Source organism: Branchiostoma lanceolatum, chromosome 9 (assembly GCF_035083965.1).
Source record: "Branchiostoma lanceolatum isolate klBraLanc5 chromosome 9, klBraLanc5.hap2, whole genome shotgun sequence".
Taxonomy (NCBI): domain Eukaryota; kingdom Metazoa; phylum Chordata; class Leptocardii; order Amphioxiformes; family Branchiostomatidae; genus Branchiostoma; species Branchiostoma lanceolatum.
The window spans coordinates 19,950,173-19,975,123 of NC_089730.1; the positions used below are offsets into that span (position 1 = coordinate 19,950,173).

Sequence of the window (24,951 nt, forward strand, 5' to 3'; positions counted from 1 at the left end):
GCAAACTGAGATATATCATTCTCTATTTTACTCCATTGTTCCCTTACCTTCAGCATTAGTGAGGTTTGCTGTGACGTTTGTTGCCACATTGGAAGAGAATACGAAGGCTGCAGACCTTCCCTGGTATTTAGGATCAGTGTTACTGGACTGAGGTGCACAGCAGGTCACCAACAGCAGCTCCTGTACAGAACTGGTGTAGGTCTGGGACAACAGCCACACATCCAGGGGCTTGAAGATGTCATTTGTCTGTAAAATATCAACATACATGTAAATATTCTGACATGTCTTACCCCAGATCACATTGTTCGCAATTAGATATGGCCATTAGTAATGCTCTGATTTAAATTTGCAGACAAAAACACTATTTCCATGATCTGCCTAGGCCTTATTTGAAATGGACAGTTGAAAATGGCAAGTTGTATCTTCCTCTTAGCCATTATCCTTAGATAATATGACCTTTTGGCCTTTACTTGAGGAAATGGAATAATAAAAAACAGCAGACATCTACACACGCTAGGTAAATTTGCAAAGAATTGGTTGTGTAAAAAGAAACTTCTAATATCCTATATCAAAACAGTGTTCTCACCAGAATTTTTTCACAGCATAGGAGTCAGGTACAGAAGGCCAACTTTACGCGGTGCAAGTCACGCGTGGAGTGCTGAAGACATGACCAGAGTAGGGAGTCCGGCATGTTCCCCCGGAAAATTTGCAAATTCATAACCCAATGAGACATTATTTCATGCATTTTGAGGGGTAGATTTTGTGAAGTAGAGTTTTTCCTCTGTCACAGCCTCATTCTAAAGCCAAATATGAACTTTTTATAAGATTTATGAAGGGTCACAAGGTTTGTCCCAGAAAGAAACACCCCTATGCTGGTTGAAACACAGCATAGGGGTCCAGATCACAGCATAGGGGGTCCAAATCACAGCATAGGGGGCCCCTATGCTGAAAAGGCCTGGCGAGAACACTGCAAAAAATATAGTACATAAAAGGTACAAAATTAATAGAAAACTTCTCACCCCAAACACGAGTTCCACCGCGCCCAGTTGCCAGTTCCCCGCTATGGACAGGTTGGTCAGGGGGGAGTCTGGCACTGTGGAGGGCGTGGCTGAAAAATTGTAATTAAAAAAAGTTAAACTTTTTCCCACAACTTTTGGTGTATTGGGGCAATCTCCATCTCTGTTCCTATAGCCCTAACTAGTAGATATTCCACTGGCAGTGGTGTGTGTTCCACTTTCATACTCTTTCAAGTGTTAAGCGGAGAAAGCAGTTTGCACCATTTCTTCAAGTCTCGCAAAACTCCAACCAGGTCATAGCTAAGATCTTCGATATGACCTACTTGGGGTTTCACTTCCGACCTTCTAAATGCTAATTAAATCAACTACCAGTACTCAATTTTTGACACTATGTACAATATACACTTGTCAAGGTTGACATTGTACCCACACAAATGCACAAGATGAGAGAGTGAAGTTTTCTAGTGCAATAGAGAGAGGTACTGCATTTCATGAAAACAGTGAAAAGTTCAGATGATCACTGTTTAACCCTCTCCCTGCTGAAGGAGCCTTTTGTTACCGAATTTGTATTGCTTACAGGGTCAGGCAGCAGGGAGAAGGTTAAAGTGAATAGTGAAATCCTTGCTACAGTGCATTACAGTACAGAATCAATGATGAAGTGCAGAAGACTTTGGAGTTGCCTCTAGGAGAGAAGAGAGGAATTGTTAAAGGTGAGAATAAGCAGCAGACAGGTACATGTACAGCAGGACAAATGATTGTGATTCTACACCATTTCTGTGTAATTTGTGCAGATTGGACACACATTGGTGTACAGGACACACACCACACAACACAGCTCCCTACCCATGGTAACTGTTGTATTGGGGGAGGTGGCGACTGTCGTATTGGGGGAGGGGGGCAAAGTTGGAGCAGAAGTAGGAGAGGCACTGGTAGATCCTGTTCAAGGTTGGAAAATACAGATTTAGTTATTGTCAAACATCAAATGCAATCAAATGAACTGTTTACAGTGACTCCCAGTATGGTTGGATATTTTGTGATTTTACTTCCTGACACTATATACACTTGCCAAGGTTGACATTGTACCCACACAAATGCACAAGATGAGAAAGTGAAGTTTTTTTAGTGCAATAGAAAGAGGTACTGAGTTCCTTCCGGACAGTGAAGAGTTGTACTTGTACGGAGGATCCTAATCTAACTTCCTCCCTGCTGAAGTAGCCTTTTAGCACCAATTTTGTTTTGGTTACAGGGTTAGGCAGCAGGAAGAAGGTTAAAGTGAAAAGTGAAATCCTTGCTACAGTGCATTACAGTACAAAATTAATGAAAGAGTGCAGAAGACAGATACAGACTTTTGAGTGGTCTGTAAGAGAAGAGAGAGAAATTGTTAAAGGTGAGAATAATCTACAGACAGGTATGGCAAGACAAATGATTGTGATTCTACACTGTACAATTTCTGTGTAATTTGTGCAGATTGGACACATATCGGTGTACAAGGCACACACCACACAACACAGCTCCCTACCCATGGTAACTGTCGTATTGGGGGAGGGGGGCAAAGGTGGAGCTGAAGCCATGGTGACTGTCGTATTGGGGGAGGGGGGCAAAGTCGGAGCTGAAGCCGTGATGACTGTCGTATTGGGGGAGGGGGGCAAAGTTGGAGATGAAGCCGTGGTGACTGTCGTTTTGGGGGAGGGGGGCAAAGTTGGAGCTGAAGCCATGGTGACTGTCGTATTGGGGGAGGGGGGCAAAGTCGGAGCTGAAGCCATGGTGACTGTCGTATTGGGGGAGGGGGGCAAAGTTGGAGCTGAAGCCATGGTAACTGTTGTATTGGGGGAGGGGGGCAAAGTTGGAGCTTAAAGCCATGGTGACTGTCGTATTGGGGGAGGGGGGCAAAGTTGGAGCTGAAGCCATGATGACTGTCGTATTGGGGGAGGGGGGCAAAGTTGGAGCTGAAGCCGTGGTGACAGTCGTATTGGGGGAGGGGGGCAAAGTCGGAGCTGAAGCCGTGGCGACTGTCGTATTGGGGGAGGGGGGCAAAGTTGGAGCTGAAGCCATGGTGACTGTCGTATTGGGGGAGGGGGGCAAAGTCGGAGCTGAAGCTATGGTGACTGTCGTATTGGGGGAGGGGGGCAAAGTTGGAGCTGAGGTAGGAGAAGCACTGGCAGTTCCTGTTCAAGGTTGGAAAATTGTTATTGTCAAAAGAGGGAAAAACAAACAACAGCATCTGAGATTCTAACAAGATATTCCAAATTAACATTTCATACTTCAATTATTCTTATTTTATGCTACATGTACTTGTATCATAGGTGCTTTTAATGCATAGCAATACAAATACTGTAAACCAAAAGTTACAACTAATGGTAATCTACAGTGACCCATCCTGATGTGAATCCATCCTTCGGTGCAACAGCTAAAAATAAAAAAGTTTAATCTGTTATACACGTCTTCATTAAAGACACAGATAAATGGTATCGTAAGCTGTGAACGTCAGAGACAGAAAAGGCATTTGTAGGTGCAATAGAGAAGAAAAGTGTCTTATGCTGCAAGACTGTGCTGAAGAAAAAAGTAAGGCCACCTCTACCAAACTCCATGGATGACTTAAGATCAAGCTCTACATGTAAATCTGAGTGTAGAGAAGTAAGATGCCATTGTCTCACATGTTGCTTTGTGAGTCATAAATGTAAGAGGCTGACATAAAATTATCTTTCAGTAAAAACAATTGCTTTGGTGTGGATGGTGCACAAGTTTAATGTACAGAAGCCACAATACTGTACTGTGATAGTTCACAGTATAACACAAAACGTTTCAGTTTTGAACCAAAGTCTGTGGCAGTCATCCAAAGAATAGCTAAGGTGGCCCAACAAGAGAGAGAGATTGCAGATACATTAGGTTTCTACATCTATGCAGGGAGACTATACTCATCCATGTACCCTGGGTCTGTGCAGAGATAGGGGCAGGCGTAAGAGTTGAAGCAGGGCTGGCAGAGGCAGGGTTTGGGGTGGTCTGTCCTGGAGTGGTCGCCTGTGGTGAAGCTGTCCCTAAAGATGCCACACAAGTAAAGCCTTAGGGTTAGCGAAGGATGAGATAATGTACATACTCCTGCACACATCGAAAACAAAGTACTAGTGTACATGAATCAACGTACCTTATGCCTTTGTAACGCTATTCAGGTTAGCAAAGGATGAGATTAGTGTGTACACTCCTGCACACATCAAGATGAAGTGTACATATGCCAAAGTATCTCACAGTCCCTACAAATGCCACATACACAATGTACAATGTAGGTAAAGCCATTTGGGCTAGCAAAGGTATGGCATTACTGTACAATGTCATGTACCAGAACACCTGCAGACATTAAGATGAAGGCTTCACATGTACACGCTTCACAGCATCTCAGACTTGCAATCTCAGACTTGCAATAAGTATTGTGGATGTTTCTTGTCCTTTTCTGTATCTATGTTGGTTGTTGGTTTCCTTGGGTGTACCACACCAGCTTGGCAGGCACGTGGTGCCTACTGGCTCCACTAGGTCAAAGGGGTGAGGGTCTGGCAAACACTCATACTGACACTATCTGGTTTATAGTCAATGATCAAAAACCATGCAAAATCTTCAATTGGAATGTCACTGCCACATTTTATGACACTGTAGTGTGAGTGTTAACCTTATGAAAATGTGTCTTGTCTTTGTGTTTTTCTCTCTTTCACTCTCTGCCCTTACCTCTAGAAATGATAACTTGATGACTATTTGGGAAAACATGCACTGATCTGAGTCAAACAAACAAGAATACACTAATTGAAAATGTCACTGCCATATCTTACATGTATGGCTATTTGGGCAAAGGTAGTCTCATCCTTTCATTTCTTTCATTTCATTTCATTTCATTTTCATTTCATATGACTGTAGCTTGAGTGTTAACCTTAATAAGTATAATATTATTTCTCTTTATTTGAATTCTATACCACAAGTCAGAAGTTGCCTCCAGAAATAATAACTTGCAAACTTTCTGCGAATGTGCACAAATCCTTTTCAAACCAGAGAGAATACACTAAACCAGACCAACTGGTTCAGAACCAACCTGCCGGGGCTGTAGGTACCAGGTTGGACACAGGTACACAGGTGGGGTTGGCAGCAAGTATCTGAGCCTCGTCTGAGTCATCCACCTCTTGCAGGGCGCAGGTGAACGTCACCGTGTCAGCCTGCACGGGTGCATCCAGCACCAGGAAGGCCCCCACGCTCTGAGCCGTGGTTCTGGTCGTGTCGGGGACAAACTGCACTGAGCCTTCGTCCAGTGCAAAGGTAGACTCATCACCTGATACAGAAAAATAAATAAGTGAAAATTTGTAAATTTTTCAAGTCTAACCCTGACAAACATGAAGATCGGAAGACTGGTATCTTATAACTTAGCTTTTCATCTGTTATTATTCATTTGTTTCAGGTACTCACTTCCACTTTCCAGAGGTTTGGGAAGTATGTGTTGCTATAGAATGAATTCGATTTAAGTACGGACTGAACAATGGTGTTAGATGAGTGGAAAAGACAGTAAACAAAAGAATAACTGGGTTGAATAATTCAATATTGCAATGATTATGAATTATTAATAAAGAGCCAACCAACTAGCAAACACCTGTCATGACAGAACCTAATGCCATAATGGAATGGTAAAGACTGTCAACTGATAAAAGTAAGAAACACTACACTAACCTGTAGATGTAGCAGTAAGATACTGGTTCCCCCCTCCCCCAGACTGTGCCGTACAGGAGGCAGGCACAGGAGCATCATTACTGTACTAACCTGTAGATGTAGCAGTAAGATACTGGTTCCCCCCTCCCCCAGACTGTGCCGTACAGGAGGCAGACACAGGTGAACCGGTGGGGTTGGTGAAGGAGTAGGTCACATCTCCAGCTGTACTGTTCACTTCCAAGGTCAGGGGGTCAAAGGTCAGCTGGATAGAACCTGTGGAAGGATAACATATATCAATTATGTACATTAATGTATGGACAAGGTCACCTTGATATATACATGTACTACATATATCACTAGTCATAAAAACTGCTTACAGGAGTGATCTCTGAATTTTTAACTTAAGTCGGATGTTTCCATAGACATATTTTTCCAAATTTGTCAAAGACAGGAAAGATTATGTGCAAGCTCGTCTAACCCTTGCGCAACAGTAACAACATACTATAATGTTCAAGTGTATACATGTACTTACCAGCTGTTGCACCCACACTTGTGCAAGTAACCGTCACAGCATTGTCCACCACTGCTTCACTGTGATGAAGGACATGAACAAACCAATTCATCATTTCTAATTATGTTACATACTAACTAAAGCAATCTAAAAATGACAGTTCTGTACATTTCTGTAGGCTTAAGCTGCAAAATCCGATCACACATATTCTGTAAGATATACACAAATGTCAGTACTAACCTGAGCTGTACTTGTACAGTAGCCTGAGTGACTCCAGCCCTGTTCGGCACCAGCACCAGACTGGAACAGAACCCTGCTACTGGACCCTTTCTCACCTGCAAGAATCTGGGGAGGAGACAAAGGGGAAACAAGAAGTGAATGAAGGACAATTTGTCCAATCTGACCAAATTTACCTCTACTTCTGCCTTAAGAAAACTGAAGCAGCCATTTATCAGCTTAGCTACATGTACAACTTCTTTATTGGTTACAGGGTTAGGCAGCAGGGAGAATATCAACAAATAATTTAAGGCTCAAAACTGATGGATCAAAGTTACATATGCATGATTATGTATTCTTGCCTTCCATTAATACATGAAATTCTCAGTACATATTTCCATGGCTGGCAAGTCAGTAGACTGTGTTTACACAATCTCTCATTGGCGGAGTTTAATGACCCCCTCTAGGGGATAGTAACCACCGGGTCGGTCAGTAGGAGCATGATCTAGTCAGCTAGCAAGTCCGTAGTTCAATTCTAAATAAATCAGTCTACCTAACAAGTCATCAAGCACTGAGATAAAGGTGTGACCATTATCACAGCTAGCTACTCCAGAGTGTTGATCATAAGTCTGTGAGCTCCTTACCCCGTGAGCCCAGCCGAAGTCTGTGGGAGGAACTCTGTAGTGTTGGTCTCAGTTCCTGGTGCTGCACTTCTTCCCACACACTCTACTGTAACCTGACGTCCTGCTGATACAACACTGGGGGAACAAAATCATAAACATTAAAAATAACAATCTATCAATCCTTACTAAACCTTAAAAGTCTCCACAAATTATCTGTAACAACTTGATACAAAATCTGTCATCAATATGTTTCACAACCCTAAAGAGATTTTGTTATCTAAAACTAACTTAATTTACACTTTAAATATGTGAACGGTTTACATTTGTAACTGTTTAACATCCTTTACATGCCAACAGAAAAAAAAGGCATAAGATGAAAAGGCCAAAGAAAAGGACTACAGATACAAATGTATATGATACAAAGCAAATTGCAGTATGAAGTGTTTGTGTTTTTCCTGCCTGACCTGAATGTGGCACTCCCAGTGTCAGTCCCCCCTGCTGTGATGGTGATGTTGTCAAACATGACCTCAGAGTCACCAGGCTGGTCAGTCTGTAGGCTACAGATCACTGTCACCTAATAAATAATATGAATCAGCATAAAAAAGGACTAAACGCCTGGAATCCATCTTTGCTCTGCTTCTCTGAACATCTTTGCAGAATAGTCAAATGCAGGATCAAACTTCCGATTGTCTGTTTGAAACCTGTCGCTATACACACTAAACCCCATATTTATGATATTATGAAGTGTTTCTAAGCCAATGAGAATTCTCTCCTATACCTTAGGCAAATACATTCAGATACTAATAATTTTTCTGTTCACAGGTGCCATCAGAGGAAACGGGTTTGGATACCAGGCTGAAATATCATTCATCATGATCATATTTTCTTCTGTTGGATCAAATATTAAACATTGACGACTCAAATGTGAAACGGCTGTCAATACTGATATCTATGCACTCTAACTAAGTACTGGTCATCGGCATGTGTGCCATCTATTATTAGTCTAGCTAAAGTCATAAAGAGTAAGCTTACATCCTGAGTAGCGTTTCCGGGCTGTGTGAGCGTCAGGAACACAGGAATGTCCCCGCCGGTCTCGTGTTCGGAGATGGAGATGACGTTGCTGCCATCTTGTCCTGGAACTCCTACATTCACCAACCCTCCTGGAACAGTGTACATTCATCATTAATAGGTACAGGTACATTCATGGATCTATAACTCAGGAATACTGGTAGTAACCTGTATCTTTGTTATATTTGACCCTTACCTCTTCCCTCATGACCTCAATGAAAAGCTGCCAGCAGGTCGATCTGAGCAAGTAGGTTTAAAATCTGATTTCAAACCTCCTTGATCTGACTTTTAATGAAGAAAATCATGAAGGCTCAGATAAACAAAGAAACACCAGTTCTTTTTTCATAATCTCTTCCATGCAAAATCTTTAGAAATATGAGGCTTGATGTCAGGCTAAAAACGGACATTGGCTCTTCCGATTAAACAAAGTATTTCACAAGGTATCCCCAAAATGACAGATGCAGAAATGAGACCAAGGATGTTTATAATTTTGTTGATCAGAAAATGGCGAGAGTGAAATGTGTGTAAAATGTTGATACTAGTATGTATTTTTCACAAAACCACGCATGTTTTCAAACCTTAATATGTTAAGCAGTCTACATAACAGTTGCTTTGCCCATTTTCATGTGAACTTTTTTTTTAGAGAAAACAGACATGTACATATCTTGTGCATCACAAATATTAGTAAATATTGTATTTACGGAAGCAAATTTTTCAAAACAAGGATTTGTTTTGGGGAGGGGGGCAACTTACGGTTGATCTGTTCCGGTACTCCAGTCTGGCCCCGCACACACCACTGCAGTCTAAACAACAACAACAACACGCCACAGACTTTCACAAACATCTCCGACTCCAGAAAAACACGCTCTCACGAAGCCTATGTCATGTTTTTGTCTGTAAACTAAAACAACAACTCGGGTCTTCCTCGTTTTGATCAGCCGCCATTTTCCAACGCTGGAATCTCCAGGATATCTCTAGGCAAATCTTATCTCTGCGCTGATTGGGTGATGGCTGATATTTGAACCAATCAGACGTACGGTAAGAGAAGTGCGTTGGAAACTTTAAGGTGAGAGGTGAAAGTTGAGAGGTTACAAAAAGGCGCGGTCCTCAAAGTTGTGAAAACATGTGCGATGTGAAAAGAGATGCATTTCTGCGGCTTCTTCCAGACATCAAGCAGAAAATTCAGGAATGCGACTTTGTTGGTGAATACTGAGTCTTTTGTGGACCTAAATTTTTGTTGAACAGTTATTGTAACTAAGTTATATTTTGAACAAAACATAATAAAATCTATGATCAGAATTCCCAAGATATCCCAACTTAGAAGAAAATTCAACAAGTTGGAATCGGATGATTAGATAAATAGATAGGTATGATAAAGAAATTATATCTACCTAAAGAGCAAAACACATTTGCTTGTGCAAGATAGATTATGCAAAGGACTATCCACATTTGTTATTGATATCAATTTATAATTTTCATGTTCCCTGATGCAGCCATTGACACGGAGTTCACAGGACTGTGTCTATCGGAGGCCTGTCAACCAAGGTGAGTCTTGTAAATGTACAATTATATATAAGAATTCAATGACAGTAATTTTCATTTCCAATATTTATGGCTATTCCTATGTTTTGTAAAGGTTTGACTGAAACGTCAAGAAAACTAATGTCTATGTCTGTGCTAGATTTCTATCTTTTGTCTGTTTTTTAATCTTTTATAAATCATAATATTTTCAATAATTTTTTATTTTTGCATATGCAATGTTTATCCTGATGTGTAACACTCAGAGTTTTCCCCTCCCCAGTCTGTTTGACACCCCCCAGGAGAGGTACAGGAAACTCAGACAGACGGTCGGCAGCTTTATCATCTGTCAAGTCGGTAAGAGGTGTTTATTTTTCAATCATGATGGCGATGGCTACCGGTTGTTCTTGTGTTTTGTTATTTTAATCCTCCAAGGCCAGACAATTATTTCTTGAATGCTGTGATTTCCTTTTATCAAGCTACATCTTTAAAACCCTTACAGGTGTGTCTGTATTCAAGAAAGATATGAAGTACAACAGGTGACTTTCTTTTCTTTTGATTAGACAAAAAATATGCTAGTAGATTAATTCTAGCTTTCCTTCACTGCTTTTCTTTTCATATCTTATGGCCTCAATCTTTTCAATGACAATCAAAATATTTTGAACACATTGCACTGAAATGAGATATTTTACATGACTTCATTTGTCTGTTTATTTAATTGTTTGTTTGTTTGTTTGTTTGGTTATTACACAGGTTTGATGTGTGGTCATACAACTTCCACCTGTTCCCACAATCCTTTGCAACCCTGGATGTGCGATTCGGTTGCCAGGTCAGCGGAGACTGTTGCTGCATTTTGTTCTTTGATGACTTGATATGTTTAAGAAATTTGGTTTGTTTGAAAAAGTTTTAGTTCATGTTATTATTATATACTATGATTCAGTTTGAAAATTGATCAATGTTGCTATTTTTGTCATTCCAGGCATCCAGTTTTGAGTTCCTCTGTCATCACAACTTTGACTTCAACAAGGTACGTAACATCTTAAACTTTTGCCTAATAGTTTCATTCTGCTATTTCACTTGCCCTGGTAATTTTAGGTGTAAAATATTAAAGACACCAGTAACTTCGGATCTGTTTCAAAAGCCAAGTATATTTCTTTGGTCAGGGATCAACACTGAAAGTAGTATTGCATGATTTAGTTGGAGGCATTAGATAAATGTTTAGGATACTTCCACATTCACTGTTGCTGAATGTTTTGTGTTCTCCAGTTTGTATACGAGGGTGTACCGTACCTGGATCAAGAGCAGGAGAAACTGCTGAGGAAACACCTGGAGCAGACATGCTGGCCTTCTTCAGGGTGAGAATAAGATTCTCTCTGAGTCTTTTGAATACACTTGGAAGGACATTTTACACTTCTAGGTAGTGCAATACATCAATATCACTAACGTTATTATCCTTAGAATACGTTTTGATCAAGATTTGCAAGCTTTTAATCAGAATGTGTGCTATATCACAAGCGAGAAAAAGTAAAAGTCTAGAAAGTTCTCCTATCGTAGGCAGTCCTTGTTGTTTTTGTTGTTTCTTGCAAGCAGAAGTTAACAGTGCCAAGATCAGTTGGGGTAAAAGTTGGACTAATGGCCAGCTTCTGTTGTTGTTTATCATTGACTTTATAAGATGTTTACCTTCCAGTGGGAGTCAGCAGGACGAGGTGCAGTTGTGCTGCTCTATGGTGTCCCAGTGGCTCAGTAATGGTGGAGGGACTGAACTGAACATCCCTGCACCTAAAGGTAGTTTTTATACATTCTGTGTTTCATCTATCTAGTATTATTTCACTGTGTTCTGCTGCTGCAGTGAAATTGACACTATCTACATGTGCGTCAGACGTTTAATCATTTATAGTGACTGTCCTTTCTAGTTTTATACTATTAACAATGAATGAATGAATGGATGAATGAATGAAAGACCTTTATCGTAGTACGTTTCTGTTACATGTATTACAAGCTAAGTACAGGCCATGGTGATAAAGCAGTGGTATAATCACAGTGATATTAAAAATGTGGTTATCTTACTACATCTAAAGATTAACCTGTAGAAATAAAAAGTCTGGATCATGAGTGTGTCAAACATAAGAGCAAGCTAGACGGGACTGTTCTCGTTACAACCACATTTCTGCCCATTCTGCAGGCCCTGTGATGTTCCTGATCCATCGAGCTCTGAGAACAAGTTTTCCAGAGATCTGGACATACGATGCAGAAAACTCACAGGTACATGTATGATGATACACTAAACCTTTGATAAATGAATCATCATCATCAGTCGACATGCTTACTAGTACACACCTTCTGGGTGACATACCCTTTTGTTGACTGATACAAGACGGGGATGCGCCAGGTCTCCAGACAAATAAATGAATAGTAGTACATGTAATTTTTCTCAACTTTGGTGTTCACATACATGTACATGTACATGTTGTCCTTGCATGTTTTTTGCACGACTGTGTTGTATTTCTCAGATAGCTGTGAGGAAAGTGAGTCAGGAGAAGAGGAAAGAGGAGGAGGAGAAGGATGATCTGGCGGACAGGTGAGGACGATGTATTTCTTGATAAGGCCACACCAATTTAAGTTCTTGGTTAACAGATTTTCATTTTGGATTTCAGCAACAACAAAAAAATCATGAAAACAGAAGACTGGGGTGAAAACTTGCGCCTGACCCTGTTCACTCCATGAAACTGTGTGCACCAAATTAAAAGCATTCCTCCGAGATTCTGTTTTCATGTTGTTTTCCAATCTAGTATCTTTTTTTAAATCTTTTTTTTATTCCGTTAACCAAGAAAATAAATTGGTGTGGCCTAAGGATATAAGATAACCATTGATATAGTAACTACAGTTAGATTTATGTTATCATTCGTTAATGTAGATGGGATACGACCTTGAACGAGCCATCATGGCTTTTTTTCTTCCCCCAGCACGTGTACTTTTTGTTCTTTTAATGTTATGTAAATTGATGTGACATGTGCTTGCTTACTTGCTTATTGATTATGCTTATAGTGACATGTGCAAATAAATGAAATGAAATTTTAAAAAATTACCAACCCTTGATTGGGATGTACATGATTGTGACTCTTATCTTCAAATCCCCCTGATATTTCCCAGAGCTCTGGAGTCCCTGCTGGGGTTCACCCATGTGTTCAGAGCCCTGACCCAGACTGGGAAGCCTGTAGTAGGACACAACATGCTGATGGACCTCATGTTACTGTACGGCAAGATGCACAAACCACTGCCAGGTAGGACAACACAGTACATTTTCTATGTTTGATTGTTTTCAAGTGAATCTTATTTCTTTCTGAGATTTGACAAATATTATGCATAAAGTTTGCACTTTTAGTCAAATATTTTTGGCTTCAATATGAGAATGAATTTCTACTTGTCATATTGTGTCATTGTAAAAAGTAATCAGAAAATTTATTTGCCTATTAGTAAGTAGCCTGTCCTTGGTGCTGAATGACACGTCACAGTCAGGTCAGAAAGTCAACCCTCCGCACCTCACTGTTTGTAACTCATCATGGATGTCAAAGCATCTACTTGAATGTATAAGCATAGATGTCTGTCCTTGGTACTGAATGCCATTCACACTGATGATACCACTGCAGTGTGGAGGAACTATACATGAATGTATATCAGATTTGCTATTAATGATAAGTTCCTTACAATATATAGAATGTTTATTTGTTTTTATATGTGTCTCTTATTTGTTAACTGCTTAGATATGATATTCTATAATAGATATCAGATATTTTCAGAAAACTTATGATAACTTTTTGTTTTTCCCCAGAGAAATATTCTCATTTCAAGAGGGACATCCACCAGCTGTTCCCCTGTATATATGACACCAAACACATCGCAGCGGAGCTGAAGAAGGTACAATACATCTTACTGCTCTGTCCTAAGAAATAATGGACATCTTTACATTTCTTTGGAAAGCATGCTGTCTCTTTTTCATCCATACTAGTCTTGTTTGTCAATCCATTCTTTGCTACCAAATTTCAGCTGAAACTTTTTCACTGCAATAGATTTATCTTTGATTTACAATTATTGATTCAGTCTACTAGATCTATAATGGTAGTCTTCTTTATGTCTATTTTGTATCCCCGTCTTTATGATGATCTAATCTGCATAGCTAGAATATACCGTAAGACACTATCTTCTTTGCTTATGTTTGCCTCTCCTCTCAATGCATCCTAAGCCCCTTGCTGAGTTTGCCGTGCTGCAGTCTTCTATTCTACAGGAACTGTATGATGCTCTTAACAGGTATAATCATCTCTTCATGTTTTCTCTGGCAGTTGTTTGATTGTTGTTTGTTGATACTTGTTGATTGTCTCTCTGTTATCACTGGTTTTCATGATACAACGTGTCATTGATATCTTCTGATGACTTTGTGGTCATTGTGCTAAACATTAAGCAAGGTGTATTTAACCTTCTTGCATTAACTAACACTGTTAAACATTGTTTTTCTACCATAGCCACAAAGGCCGGTTCATGGTGCTGCACTCCCCTGCTATAGTCGCTGCTGCAGAGTGCGACAGATACAGTAAGGACAAACATTTTATATTTGGAATTACTGAGTTATTGATGTAAGATGAATGTAACTGAAGTCAATATGCAGCACGACATATTGGAGAAGGATGATATGACTAATGATAAATTATGATTCTTTTTCGCTCAGCCAATGAGAGCCATCCCCACGAGGCAGGCTATGACTCATACATGGCAGGATATGGTGAGTCACCCTTAATCTAGATCTGTAGCCTTAAAGAATTGGACTCATATGTGATTTTCTTACAACATGTCAAAAGATTGATCTATCGTTCTGTATTCTTTTAACTTATACATGTATAGGGAAATATATAGATTGTTCATCAATTCGATCAAAATCATCAAATATTGTATCAAGTTGTTCAAGCCTGAATCATTCAGCTATTTCCACAACTACTTTTTCTTCTTTCTTGCCCCTCAGTTTTCATTCGGATGTCCCACCTCCTCACTATGCAAGGGATCAGGTAAGGCTTGAGGTTTGCATGTTTTTTTTGTTGGTATTTCTTTAAAGAAGTAAGAATGGTCCTCCTTGAAAAAAAATATATTATCTTATCAGAGAAGAGATTCCTATGATGACAAGGTTGTTTCATTATGTATGTTTACACTTCTTAGGGCCCTGTCACACTTGTGGCACTGCGTGTATTCAAGTGCACGTGAGTTGCGCATTAACATTTTTTTGGTTTGCGGGGACAAAGTTGTATTCCACTCTGACCCACCGTTGTGCAGCCTAGTGATCGAACCTAAGAAATCACTTCTTCGGCTGCAAACTTAACCTAAACCAGAAACATGTTAATACACAACTCATGCGGACTTGTATATACCCACAAGTGTGACAGGGGCTTTAGAAAAGATTTGAATCGTAGCTTTCTTGAAGCCTTAGTTATTCCTATTTGCTACCACAGTAAGCAGCAGCCTGTGCCCCCGAGGTTCAGGAGGTACCTGGAGGTACTGAAGGGGTTTCAGGATAGAGTCAACGTCATACGGGCAAGCGTCGACCATATAGTAAGAACTATTCTTTATATCTCCCACTGCTAAATAACACAAAGTATTATTCAAATGCACAGTCATGTACACCAAGACTATACAAGGTTCACACTTTTCTAGCAGCGGTTCCAGAACATTCATGTACATGTATTGTCCAGATTCCAGTGCACTCGCTTGTAAAGATACTCTTCCAAACTTTTTAGGTGGTGGCACCTACATTTCACTTATTCATCATTTGCTGGTTTTACTTTTGTGCAAAGTATCAAATGTTTGAAAAAAATGATATTTGGCTTCTTGAAAGCTATTTAGTAAAAGAATGACTGTATCATGTTCCCAGTGTCTGTCAGGAGAGGACCCTGTGTCCATGGAGACAAATTATCTTAGTCTATTTGAAAGCTACTTACCGCTAGTAGAAGAATGACTGTATAACGTGTACAATGTATGTTCCCAGTGCTTGTCAGGAGAGGACCCTGCATCCAGGAGACCTCAGTGGCTGTATGTCACCCTGGTACAGAACAGGGCTGCAAGAACTATCAACTCAGCTCAGGTCAGACAATGTCATCATAGTTAACTTTTTCATGTCTCCACAGACTTATACCAGCATAACCAACTTTACTTCATACACCACACATGTATATTGGTTACAGTCCTTCAATGTTAGAAATCGTGGCAGAATTAATCACTCAAGCTGTTAATTTGTTGTACATGTACCTCTCTTATGTCTCTTATCATAATATATTCATTAGAAAAAATACTGAAATTCTTGACTAGCCCCACTAGATTGTTAGGCGATAATTACAGATTTTGATTATGCTATCTTTTATGCTTACTGTTAAGCAGGAATTTTAAGATTTATTTTGTAAGTCTATTTAGTAGTTTGCATTTGACCGAACAAAAGTCACTATAATTTTTATTGCTTCACTTATTAATAAGCTTCTTCTTTCTTTTTTTGTCCTGTTGACAGATAGCAGAGCGGTTTTCTGCGTACGGATCTGTGGACATCCGTCCTCTAGGCGGGAACCACTTCCTGGTCGCTGCACACAGCTTTTACTGGTAGGTTTTAGATTACACAGTCAGTGCTGGTACATGTTTTTGATTTTCATGCTGCACTGTTTTAACCTAATACTTACTTTGAGGTTAGGTACATCAAGTAGTATGATTCAGTTTAAACCTGGAAATTCACTTCTAAGCTTGGAAATTTTACTGAGAAGCTACCAGAATTACAGACGGGTTATGTCCTCGGTGCTGAAGGCACTATTTACAAGGTGTGATGCCATTTTTCAAACTGCATTTTCCCTCTGGAAAATAGGGTTCTTTTTAAGGGTACCTCTTGAGCTACTTTCATCAGGGCCTAATGTTTTCTACAGTGCAAAGGACATCTTGAGAGCTTACAGATCCCACAAACTGATCCATGTGACATACTACAACATGTGGAAACACTCCAGAACTGTCCAGGTTTTACTTTGGTGAGACAGAATATTGAATTTCCTACTTTCATTTTTCTCTTGGTACTTTGACATTGTACATTTTCAGGTTGTATCCACTTGTTTGTTTGTTTGTTTGTATGTATATACATGTATGTCCTAGGCCTTACAGAAGTCGCTGTACATTTGTTTGGCAATAAGAGGCTGGTAAGTTACTGAATAAAACTACTCTTTGTACACAACCAAGTGATTTATTCAACTGTCATCTCAGTGGCCAACTGTCACCTTCCTCAGGGCAATTCTGACTGGTTCACATTGCACTGCAGCACAGGTGTCGCTGCTTGTGAGGAAGGTGACAGACAGTCACAGAAACATTGGTTGAATAAATAATTTGGTTGTGTACAAAGAGTCTTTTTATTCTGTAAGTTGTAATAACTGTATTGAAAGACAGTCTGACTTTTCTAACCAGTTTTCCCACCTCTGATTTCAGGACCTGTATCGGTGCTTCTGTCCTGGGAATCGCCTGGACATTTCTCGGCAAGAGCAGCTGATTTGGAATTTTAAATTTCAGCAAACAGTTACAAATAGTGTAACGTAACATACAGTCGTAGGTGCTATACCTATACACATCGGAAATATATTTTTTTAACATGCATTTTGGATCATTGTATATTTGGTGGCTAATGTTTGCCTGTTACATTTACACATAAATGTAATGAGACACAATGATGGAATGGAAAGATATACCCATTTTATTATTTTACATGTATTTCAATAAACACATATTACACATGATGATAATGTTGTCTTAATTTTGTATAGAACATAAACGAAAGCTTTTTGATTGATCAGAATATTAAGCATTTACAGACAAGGCACAAGAAAGTCACTGCATCTGAACTGCAATGTTCGTAATGTCTGTCATACTTTGCCAACTTCTGCATAACTTTTTCCTACATATAGCTATTTTTCCCAATCATGACTTTTAGGTTGGGTTAAATAGGAACATACATGTGTAAGGTAAGAAAAAGAAATGCCATGTAACCTCACAGGTTTCTGAGACGATATACATTGTCAAGACTGCAAGTTTTGACATACTGAAGCCTTTATGCATGCAATTGTGGGTGCTGTATGAAGAAATATATTTCTTATTGTAACCCTTGTCTTATATATAGGGGTTGCACATTACAGAGCCTGTATGTGGGTCCCACATATGTGCGGGTTAACTCATAACTGTTTATTCAAATTGCATAGCAGCCATGACATCGCTGAATTGCACAATAAGTTACAAATTCATGTACACATTAAACATTCATATACATATTAAAAACGGCATAGACGGTTACAGTTAAAATTACTTAGTTCGTGGGTTTGTCCGTTAAGTGTCAGAGGCATTCAAACACGGCAGTTACAGATCCTGATTACTGAGGCTTATTGCCTGAAATAGAAAAGAGTTTTTCAGTCTCTCAGTTCTGAACTTTGGTGTGGAGAAGTGGTGTTGGTTCCTCAGGGACCGTCGGGTGTTCTGGTGTCTGTCGTTCGGAACCATGGAGTGCAGGGGGTGGCTGACATTCCTCATTTGCATAAAGAGTGTTTTTGCTGCTGACTCCCGTCTGTCCTTAAGAGTGGGGAGGGGGGTTGTCTGGATGCTGTTGCTGTAGATTATCTTCATTGCCCTCCTCTGTACTGCTTCAAGAGTGTTGTTCTGCTTTGTGTTGCAGCCTACGTATACTACATTTGCGTACTCTAACACTGGCCGTATCAGAGTAGTGTAGACTGTTTCCAGATCCTCCGGTGGCATCCCGCCCTTCTTAAGCATGCGGAGAAAGTGGAGACGAGTTGAGCCTTTCTTTGCCATGTGAGTAATTTGGCTGTCCCAACCAAGACTGCGGTGTAGTATGAAACCCAGGTATGTGGCACACTCAACAACCGGGACTTCTTTGCCTCCAAGGATGAGCGGAGGTGGGGGTATTTTTCAGCTGAACGCATCACATTGCAGCGAAACGCACCGAATGCTCAAGTAACTATCACCACAGCACAGAAAAAGTCAAGGGCCAGTGACCTGATCAAGAAATCAAATTAATGAAATAAATTGCATAAAAAATGCCAGCATGACATGGGGTAAGATTCATTTAGTTCATCCCAGCCTCATGGCGGACACCAGTACATCCAGGTCCTACATGTAAGTCAAGTCTCCATAGCCACATGAGGGACGTGAAAAACCAGACAGTCTCAGGCACTACAGCCCACCCTTCCTCACCCCCCACAGTAGAGTTAGTTCATCTCAGTCGCATGACGGACACCAGTGCATCCAGGCCGGAGAAATGTCAGAAACTGGGCAGTCTCAGGACAGTACAGGCTATACAGCCCAGACCTGCACCCCCCACAGCACAGTTAGTTTATCCCAGCCTCATGACAGACACCAGTGCGTCCAGGTCCTGTAGGTCCAGCCTCCATGGCCGGAGGAGGGACGTCAGGAACTGGGCAGTCTCTGGACAGTACAGACTCTGCATGATCACAGGAACCTTGGTGGCCAGGCTGGGGGATAAACATGTAGATGGTTACATTTAAGAAACTTAACTCGACTCTAGATAGCAGTTGTATACACAAACCTCTTTGGATACTTTTTTTACTTCTGTAAGCCAAAATACAAAATAGGCTCCAAAGCAGCCTACAATATATATATTTCTCCCATACTGTTGCGGGTGCCCCCTGTGACCTCATCGTCTTAAACATGTAGATGGTGACACTTAAGAAACTCTACTCCAGACAAGACAGCAGTTGTGTTGTCCAATCCAAGGCAGCTATATATATTTCTCCCATACTGTTGCTGGTATTTTCATCTTCTTGCAATTTGCAGTACAAAATAGGGTTGATAAGGATGGTTCAGTATAATTTCTTGGAACATTAAGAATCATTTGGAAAGTGTTCCAGGGGCCAAGGCTTTGCACCAAGAGCAAAATCCAGTAACAGCTTTTGGGGTAAATGAAGTAGAAATTTATGGAAGAAATCTGTAAAAGGAGAAATTAGTAAAACTTACATGTGAATCAGCACAACAGCCAGAAGCTTCAACTCTGCAGGTCTGAAGATGATGTTGTCACTGGTCAACCTGCAGGGAATAGACACGGGTTGGTTACATGTTGTACAGGCCCCCCCTGGAGACCTGTTTTAGTATTGCAGCTATATAAAGGCAGGGCAACCATGCATGCAATGCATGGTCACATTACATACAGACCATGGACTAATCCTTAAAACTTAATATCTTGTAATACAAACTAGATGTCGATTTATCAACACACGGAAGAAACATGTCAGCAAGACTAGACTAGTTACTTACAGATTAACAGACTCTTTAAGAAGCAGCTTACCTGAATGTCTTGACCAGCATGTTGAGTTCAGTAGAAAAGTCTCTCACACTCAGCCGAAGGGGGGCCAACACTGAGGGGAAACTGGAGGGAAGGTGGGTATATAAGAGATATCAGTCAGTACATGTAAAGTAACTAATGTCTTTTAATACAGTGCTACAACAACTGTACAACCAAGTTGTAATGTCAAGACTACAGCTAACACAATCTTGAGTCTAAACACTCAGGCACTTTATCAGTACTTACACCCTGCTGAGTCTGTCCAGTAGGATTTTCTTTTGCAGAGCCCTCTGGGCCTGGGAGTCTACAGGAGGCAGGAATACTGGACGATCCTGGGTAAAGATAAAAATTATTTGATTATTTCCTGTTTCAATATTATTACAAAGATTGCATGTACATGTACATCCAAGAATATACCGACATTTGCAAGACTTAGTGTTCTTAAATAGTCAGGGACAAGCATTGGAATGCATGATGATTTGACAAAGTCAAAAGTCAAGGTCAAATATCACTAACCATAATGCTAAGACGGGAATAAAGATGACACAACACAACAGGAAAAGCTTTCAAATGACATGAACTGCTTTATTGTTTAAAGTACACATTTATTTTCAAAAGATGAAAACCCTATACCCTGAAAATTAGATAACTCACATCATCTTCGACCTTCTTCTCTTTGACCTCTAACTCCTCCTTATTGACAGCTGCAGGCAGCTGAGTTCCTCCTCGGTAGAACTCCTCGACCTTCATCTGGAACAGCGCAGCATCATGCTGCAAGGTCGCCAGGTCAGGCAGGGGGCGGGTTGCAGGTGCCAGGTCACCGGGGTCAAGGTCAGGACCTCCCTGGTACACTTGGCCATCTGGAGTAGACATGTTGTCATACCAATAAAGCATGCAGTAGTCAGTGGTGTGCAATAAATGATTTGCAGAATAGATTTAATAAGCCTCTTTGTTTTTTCAATAGTGTGTTTTCCTTGTTTGTCTGGTAAAGCAGACAAAGAAAAAATCATATTTCAAAATACAATCATACAAAATACTGTAAAAGGACAGAGTTGGTTAAACTGCGATTCTGTGTATAAGACTAGTCACACCTTGTGATTCTTTGGGGTCCTTTCCCTGCAGAGATCCTAGCTGCACTTCCTCCTCATTCTGACAGGGGTCCTCGGGAATACAGATGGAGAGTGGCTGGGAGAAGTCTTTCTGGTCTTCCTCAAATCTGACTTTCCTGGTGTTTTCTGCAGTAACAGTGCTAGCTTTCTGATCAGTAATTTGTTCACTTTTGTGGCTGTTGTTGCCATGGTTTTTGTTGCCATGGTGCTTGTTGCCATGGTTTTTGTTGCCACGGTGTTGCAGTGGAACATCCTGCTGTACTGGTACCCCTGCAGAAGCCCTTAACTCCTCCTGGGTTGTGAACCTTAAGACTTCAGGAAGGTCCAAGTTGAACTCCACATGGTCGCCGTACAGAAACCTGAAGGTAGCCTCTGTTCTCCACTCCATTAAGGACCTGGGGAAAACAATACACAGTCACTTGAAAGTTCATCTGTGTTGGTAGAAGTCATTCTGTATCAGTGTTAAACTGCAATTTCCAACACAAAAAATTGGATTTACCCAATATTTTTACTGATCAAGTCCAGTCTTTATCAAGGAATGACGAAGACTTGACAAAGCTCCTTGACAAGGACTGGAGTTGATTAGTCAAACAATGAGTAAGTCCATTTTCTGTGTTGGAACTTACAGGTTAACTTTGATACAGAATGGCAATACCATACATGCATTATGACCATCAGACTGATACCAACAGCAACAAAATCATTGTCCAATTACAAACAAGACAACGCTTCTGTTGGCAGCTGGTTGGCAACTGGTCATGTACATGTAAACCAATAGCACAATGAGAACATGTTCAAATATCATTCATCATTGCAAATAAGTAGAAACATTACAAATGTTCCAATGGCATTATTACCTGAAGACAGCCTGTGCAACTGAAACATGTGATGGTGCTGGTGCTCCATGTCTGGTCTGTGCTGCCGGCTTCTGCACTGTCTGTAGTACAACTTCTCTCCCTTCTCCTGAAGGTATCTTCTTCTCCATTCCTTTACTTGTGTCTTCTTGTCTCCTCTTAGTCTGTGTCTGACTTTGCTCCTCATTTCCTTTACTAATGGTTTGTGATTCATGGATCTTCTCTTCAACACCCAACGTGTCCTCCCTCAAACTGTCCATGTCTGCGAACATTTTTTCACATGTCTCACTTGCAACTTGCCTGTCCTCCCTTCCAACACAGTCATCCTGTTCAACTTTGCAGTCCTCCCGTCCAACGCTGACGTTCTGTTCTACTACTGTGTCTGAAAGTGACAGTTTAGCAAACTTCACTTCCGCACCTTGACCAGAAGTTTTCTCAGTTTTTTCTTGGTCTGTTTCTACCGTATGCCCAAGCACAGGTCTGTCCTGTTTAAGATCTGGCACCACATCCATGTGTGTAGTTTGTTGTTTTCCTCCAGTTGAGTCTTTAACAGCTGAGCCTTGACGATCACCCTGACTGGAACACGACTCAGAACTGACCTCAGATGACCTCTCCTTCTGAAGAAGCTTGACAGGTGCAGGTCTACAGGAAGACATTGGCAAAATGTTAACTTTTGTACTTTCTCATTCTCTTTTCAAATTTATTTAACCTTGAAGTTGCAACAAGTCTTCAGCCTTGGCCTCTTTTCAAGAGTTCAAGGGAGAAAGTCAGGATACTATAATATATGATATAATAAACATACAGCCAGATGAAGGGTGGATTTATTTGGTAGTTATAGTGAATGATCAGGCCTTATGACACCATATCTACTTCAGGACAGGTCATTTACCCTTAACACTTAATTCAATAAATTTCTGGATCATTTTGGAGTTCCTAAAAAATCCAAGATACGATAGAAATCTTATCTAATGATGATGAAAGAATTTAGATTAAAAAAAAAAAATACTGCTTACTGTTCCTTTTCCCTTGCCCAGACAGGTGATGTGAAGAGTTGGTTCTTGTAAAACTGGGAGGCCTTGTAGCACCAGTTACTGCAGCAGTTCTGTGATATAGATACAAAGACTTAAGTACTTATACAATAAAAAGACTCTGTCAAAATTGTGGCATGAGTAATTCTTGTGTGAGTTGATATGCATGGTTTTAGTTTTGCGGTGGGGAGAAAATAAAGTGTTTGCGGTGGTTTTCAAAAATTTTTGCTATAAAATCCTGATGTTTTTTCCATGTATGTGAATGCAATCTTACATAGAAAACCTATCTAGTTTTACTTGAACAGAAAATGTGAAACAAAACTTTTCTTACCTTCCTCTCTGTAATATCATAGACTTTGTTATGCCTGGTGTCAATATGATACTGCTGCTTGGGCTTGTTCTGTGAGAAACTCATAAACATGTAAGTTTTTGTACAGAAGTTTCAATATTCACAAGAAATTCTGCAACAACTTTTCAAAATTACTTTTCTTCTGACCAACAGTTACATTTTAACAGCCACCTATATACTCTTCCGCTGACTAATAATACCAAAACCACTACAAGTAAGTAAGGAAGTTTCAATCATAATGCTATAATGTGATACATAGTAACTAACAGCCCCAGACTTCTTAAGTTTATGTCTACTATCTCACCTTGGGTAGCTTATTGTTGCAGACGGGATACCCACACTGGCCAATAATGGCACGTTCCACCATCACATCTGTGTAGTGGCTGGGCTCGATGTACTGGGCCTAGAAATTAATTCAGTGTTAATGGTGCACATGAACAGTAATAGAATATTCATTATAACATAAATACTTGTCTCCAATGCTGAAGAGAAGCTCGATCCCCAAATTTTCATCCACAAGTTTTCAAGCAGCATTTTTGTTACCACAAGTTATCATAGACTTTTGTCATAGACTTTTGTCATAGATTGTGAATGTGTTTGTGACTGTGATACAGTACTAGTATGTGTACATATACATACATTATATATCTACCTGTCTGTCTGTCTGAATCTGGGTGTACATGTATAACGTTATGTTTGATGGACCAAGGAGGTTTTATTTTCTAAACCACCTTGGATGAACAGCTTACCATCTTTTTAAAAAAAAGCATCCCAACTTACACAGTTGATAAAGAAGTCCATGTCTACAGGATTGTCCAACAGTCTCTCCACGATCCTGAAGGCTTTCTCCTCACAGTCAACACGCTTTCTTATGGCGGCTTCAAGCTCAGCTTTACTGGAAAAATGATAAGAGACAAAAAGATGCAGAGAACCGGATGTTGGACACTTAGGCCCTTTACAAACTCGGCCCAACACTCTAGTCAACTCACCCAACACCCTGACACTAGCCCCAACTCTATCCCTAACCCTTAACCTGGTCGAGTTGATCAGGGTGTCGTGCTGAGTTCATCTATTTTATTTCATTGGTTTGGCAGAAACATACATAACGTTACATGAGGCAGCCAAGGTTGCCCATGGCCAAGTTGAACTAGCTTGCAATGCTATTGATCATGACTGGAATCAATGGTCAACATTGAGTATGGCATTGAAATATCATGTAAACACATTTTATGAAAGCTTCTTTCTTTTCTTCTCTATCGATTTACACATTTCAATTTCTTTCTCCCGTCTGTTTCTTTTGTTACCTCTGTTCCTTTTGCAGTTTGGATTTCTGCCCAGACTTGTCGGCCTCCCCACTTTCGCCGCTCGTCTTTTTCTTCGGCTTCGCTGGAAGGGACAAAAAGAAACATCTTTAGTAACCCCTAAGATATATCTATAGTTCACATAAAAGAAAACGCTTAAAAACTAAAGATAAAGATTTTACAGACCATTTTCTGACCCTGTTGCTTGGAGGAAGTTCGCGAATGTCTCTTCGTCCGCCATGTTTGCGGGTCAATGGTCATTGGCCGAGTTCACTCAAATAAGGGGGCATTAGGTGTAAACCTGAATATTATTTTTCT

General features: G+C 40.3%; 3 protein-coding genes across 3 annotated transcripts; 1 reads left to right on the forward strand and 2 right to left on the reverse strand.

Annotated features, from left to right (window-relative positions):
• Positions 1–27: 27 nt before the first annotated feature.
• Positions 28–8,955, reverse strand: LOC136442665 (uncharacterized). Its single transcript, XM_066439609.1, has 13 exons — positions 8,865–8,955; positions 8,076–8,203; positions 7,508–7,617; positions 7,065–7,178; positions 6,445–6,549; positions 6,226–6,284; positions 5,849–5,966; positions 5,715–5,794; positions 5,089–5,322; positions 3,944–4,051; positions 1,860–1,952; positions 1,020–1,108; positions 28–246 (listed from the first exon to the last, which is right to left on the reverse strand). The coding sequence occupies exons 1-13, from the start codon at positions 8,953–8,955 to the stop codon at positions 28–30; spliced, it is 1,548 nt and encodes a 515-aa protein (XP_066295706.1).
• Positions 8,956–9,183: 228 nt separating this feature from the next.
• Positions 9,184–17,178, forward strand: LOC136442666 (poly(A)-specific ribonuclease PNLDC1-like). The gene is made up of 21 exons (XM_066439610.1): positions 9,184–9,313; positions 9,605–9,656; positions 9,913–9,986; positions 10,132–10,168; positions 10,383–10,458; positions 10,609–10,656; positions 10,896–10,984; positions 11,302–11,414; positions 11,812–11,891; positions 12,140–12,207; positions 12,780–12,910; positions 13,459–13,544; positions 13,870–13,934; positions 14,147–14,214; positions 14,350–14,403; positions 14,641–14,683; positions 15,122–15,221; positions 15,655–15,750; positions 16,168–16,256; positions 16,571–16,669; positions 17,118–17,178. The coding sequence occupies exons 1-21, from the start codon at positions 9,235–9,237 to the stop codon at positions 17,176–17,178; spliced, it is 1,608 nt and encodes a 535-aa protein (XP_066295707.1). The 5' UTR covers positions 9,184–9,234.
• A 1,418-nt stretch (positions 17,179–18,596) lies between these two features.
• Positions 18,597–24,748, reverse strand: LOC136441538 (putative RNA polymerase II subunit B1 CTD phosphatase RPAP2). Its single transcript, XM_066437883.1, has 12 exons — positions 24,637–24,748; positions 24,113–24,227; positions 23,637–23,735; positions 23,315–23,383; positions 22,969–23,057; positions 21,959–22,597; positions 21,084–21,496; positions 20,647–20,852; positions 20,239–20,324; positions 19,996–20,076; positions 19,668–19,736; positions 18,597–19,165 (listed from the first exon to the last, which is right to left on the reverse strand). Exons 2-12 carry the CDS (start codon positions 24,131–24,133, stop codon positions 19,027–19,029), a joined length of 1,911 nt encoding a protein of 636 aa, XP_066293980.1. The 5' UTR covers positions 24,134–24,227; positions 24,637–24,748; the 3' UTR covers positions 18,597–19,026.
• Positions 24,749–24,951: the final 203 nt, after the last annotated feature.

What these genes read in the sequence shown, in the direction of transcription:
- LOC136441538 (XM_066437883.1), bottom strand. Translation starts at nt 24,133, where the DNA reads ATGGACTTCTTTATCAACTGT. An exon ending in GTTGCACAGGCTGTCTTCAG is followed by an intron (nt 21,497 to 21,958) that starts GTAATAATGCCA and finishes TGTTTTCCCCAG; the next exon opens with GTCCTTAATGGAGTGGAGAA. An exon ending in GGACCCCAAAGAATCACAAG is followed by an intron (nt 20,853 to 21,083) that starts GTGTGACTAGTC and finishes TGTCTACTCCAG; the next exon opens with ATGGCCAAGTGTACCAGGGA.
- LOC136442666 (XM_066439610.1), top strand. Translation starts at nt 9,235, where the DNA reads ATGTGCGATGTGAAAAGAGATGCATTTCTGCGGCTTCTTCCAGACATC. An exon ending in TCAGGAATGCGACTTTGTTG is followed by an intron (nt 9,314 to 9,604) that starts GTGAATACTGAG and finishes TCCCTGATGCAG; the next exon opens with CCATTGACACGGAGTTCACA. An exon ending in CTCACTATGCAAGGGATCAG is followed by an intron (nt 14,684 to 15,121) that starts GTAAGGCTTGAG and finishes TTGCTACCACAG; the next exon opens with TAAGCAGCAGCCTGTGCCCC.
- LOC136442665 (XM_066439609.1), bottom strand. Translation starts at nt 8,955, where the DNA reads ATGTTTGTGAAAGTCTGTGGCGTGTTGTTGTTGTTGTTTAGACTGCAG. An exon ending in TCTGCCTCCTGTACGGCACA is followed by an intron (nt 5,795 to 5,848) that starts GTCTGGGGGAGG and finishes AGGTTAGTACAG; the next exon opens with TAATGATGCTCCTGTGCCTG. An exon ending in CGGTGGAACTCGTGTTTGGG is followed by an intron (nt 247 to 1,019) that starts GTGAGAAGTTTT and finishes GATATTTTACAG; the next exon opens with ACAAATGACATCTTCAAGCC.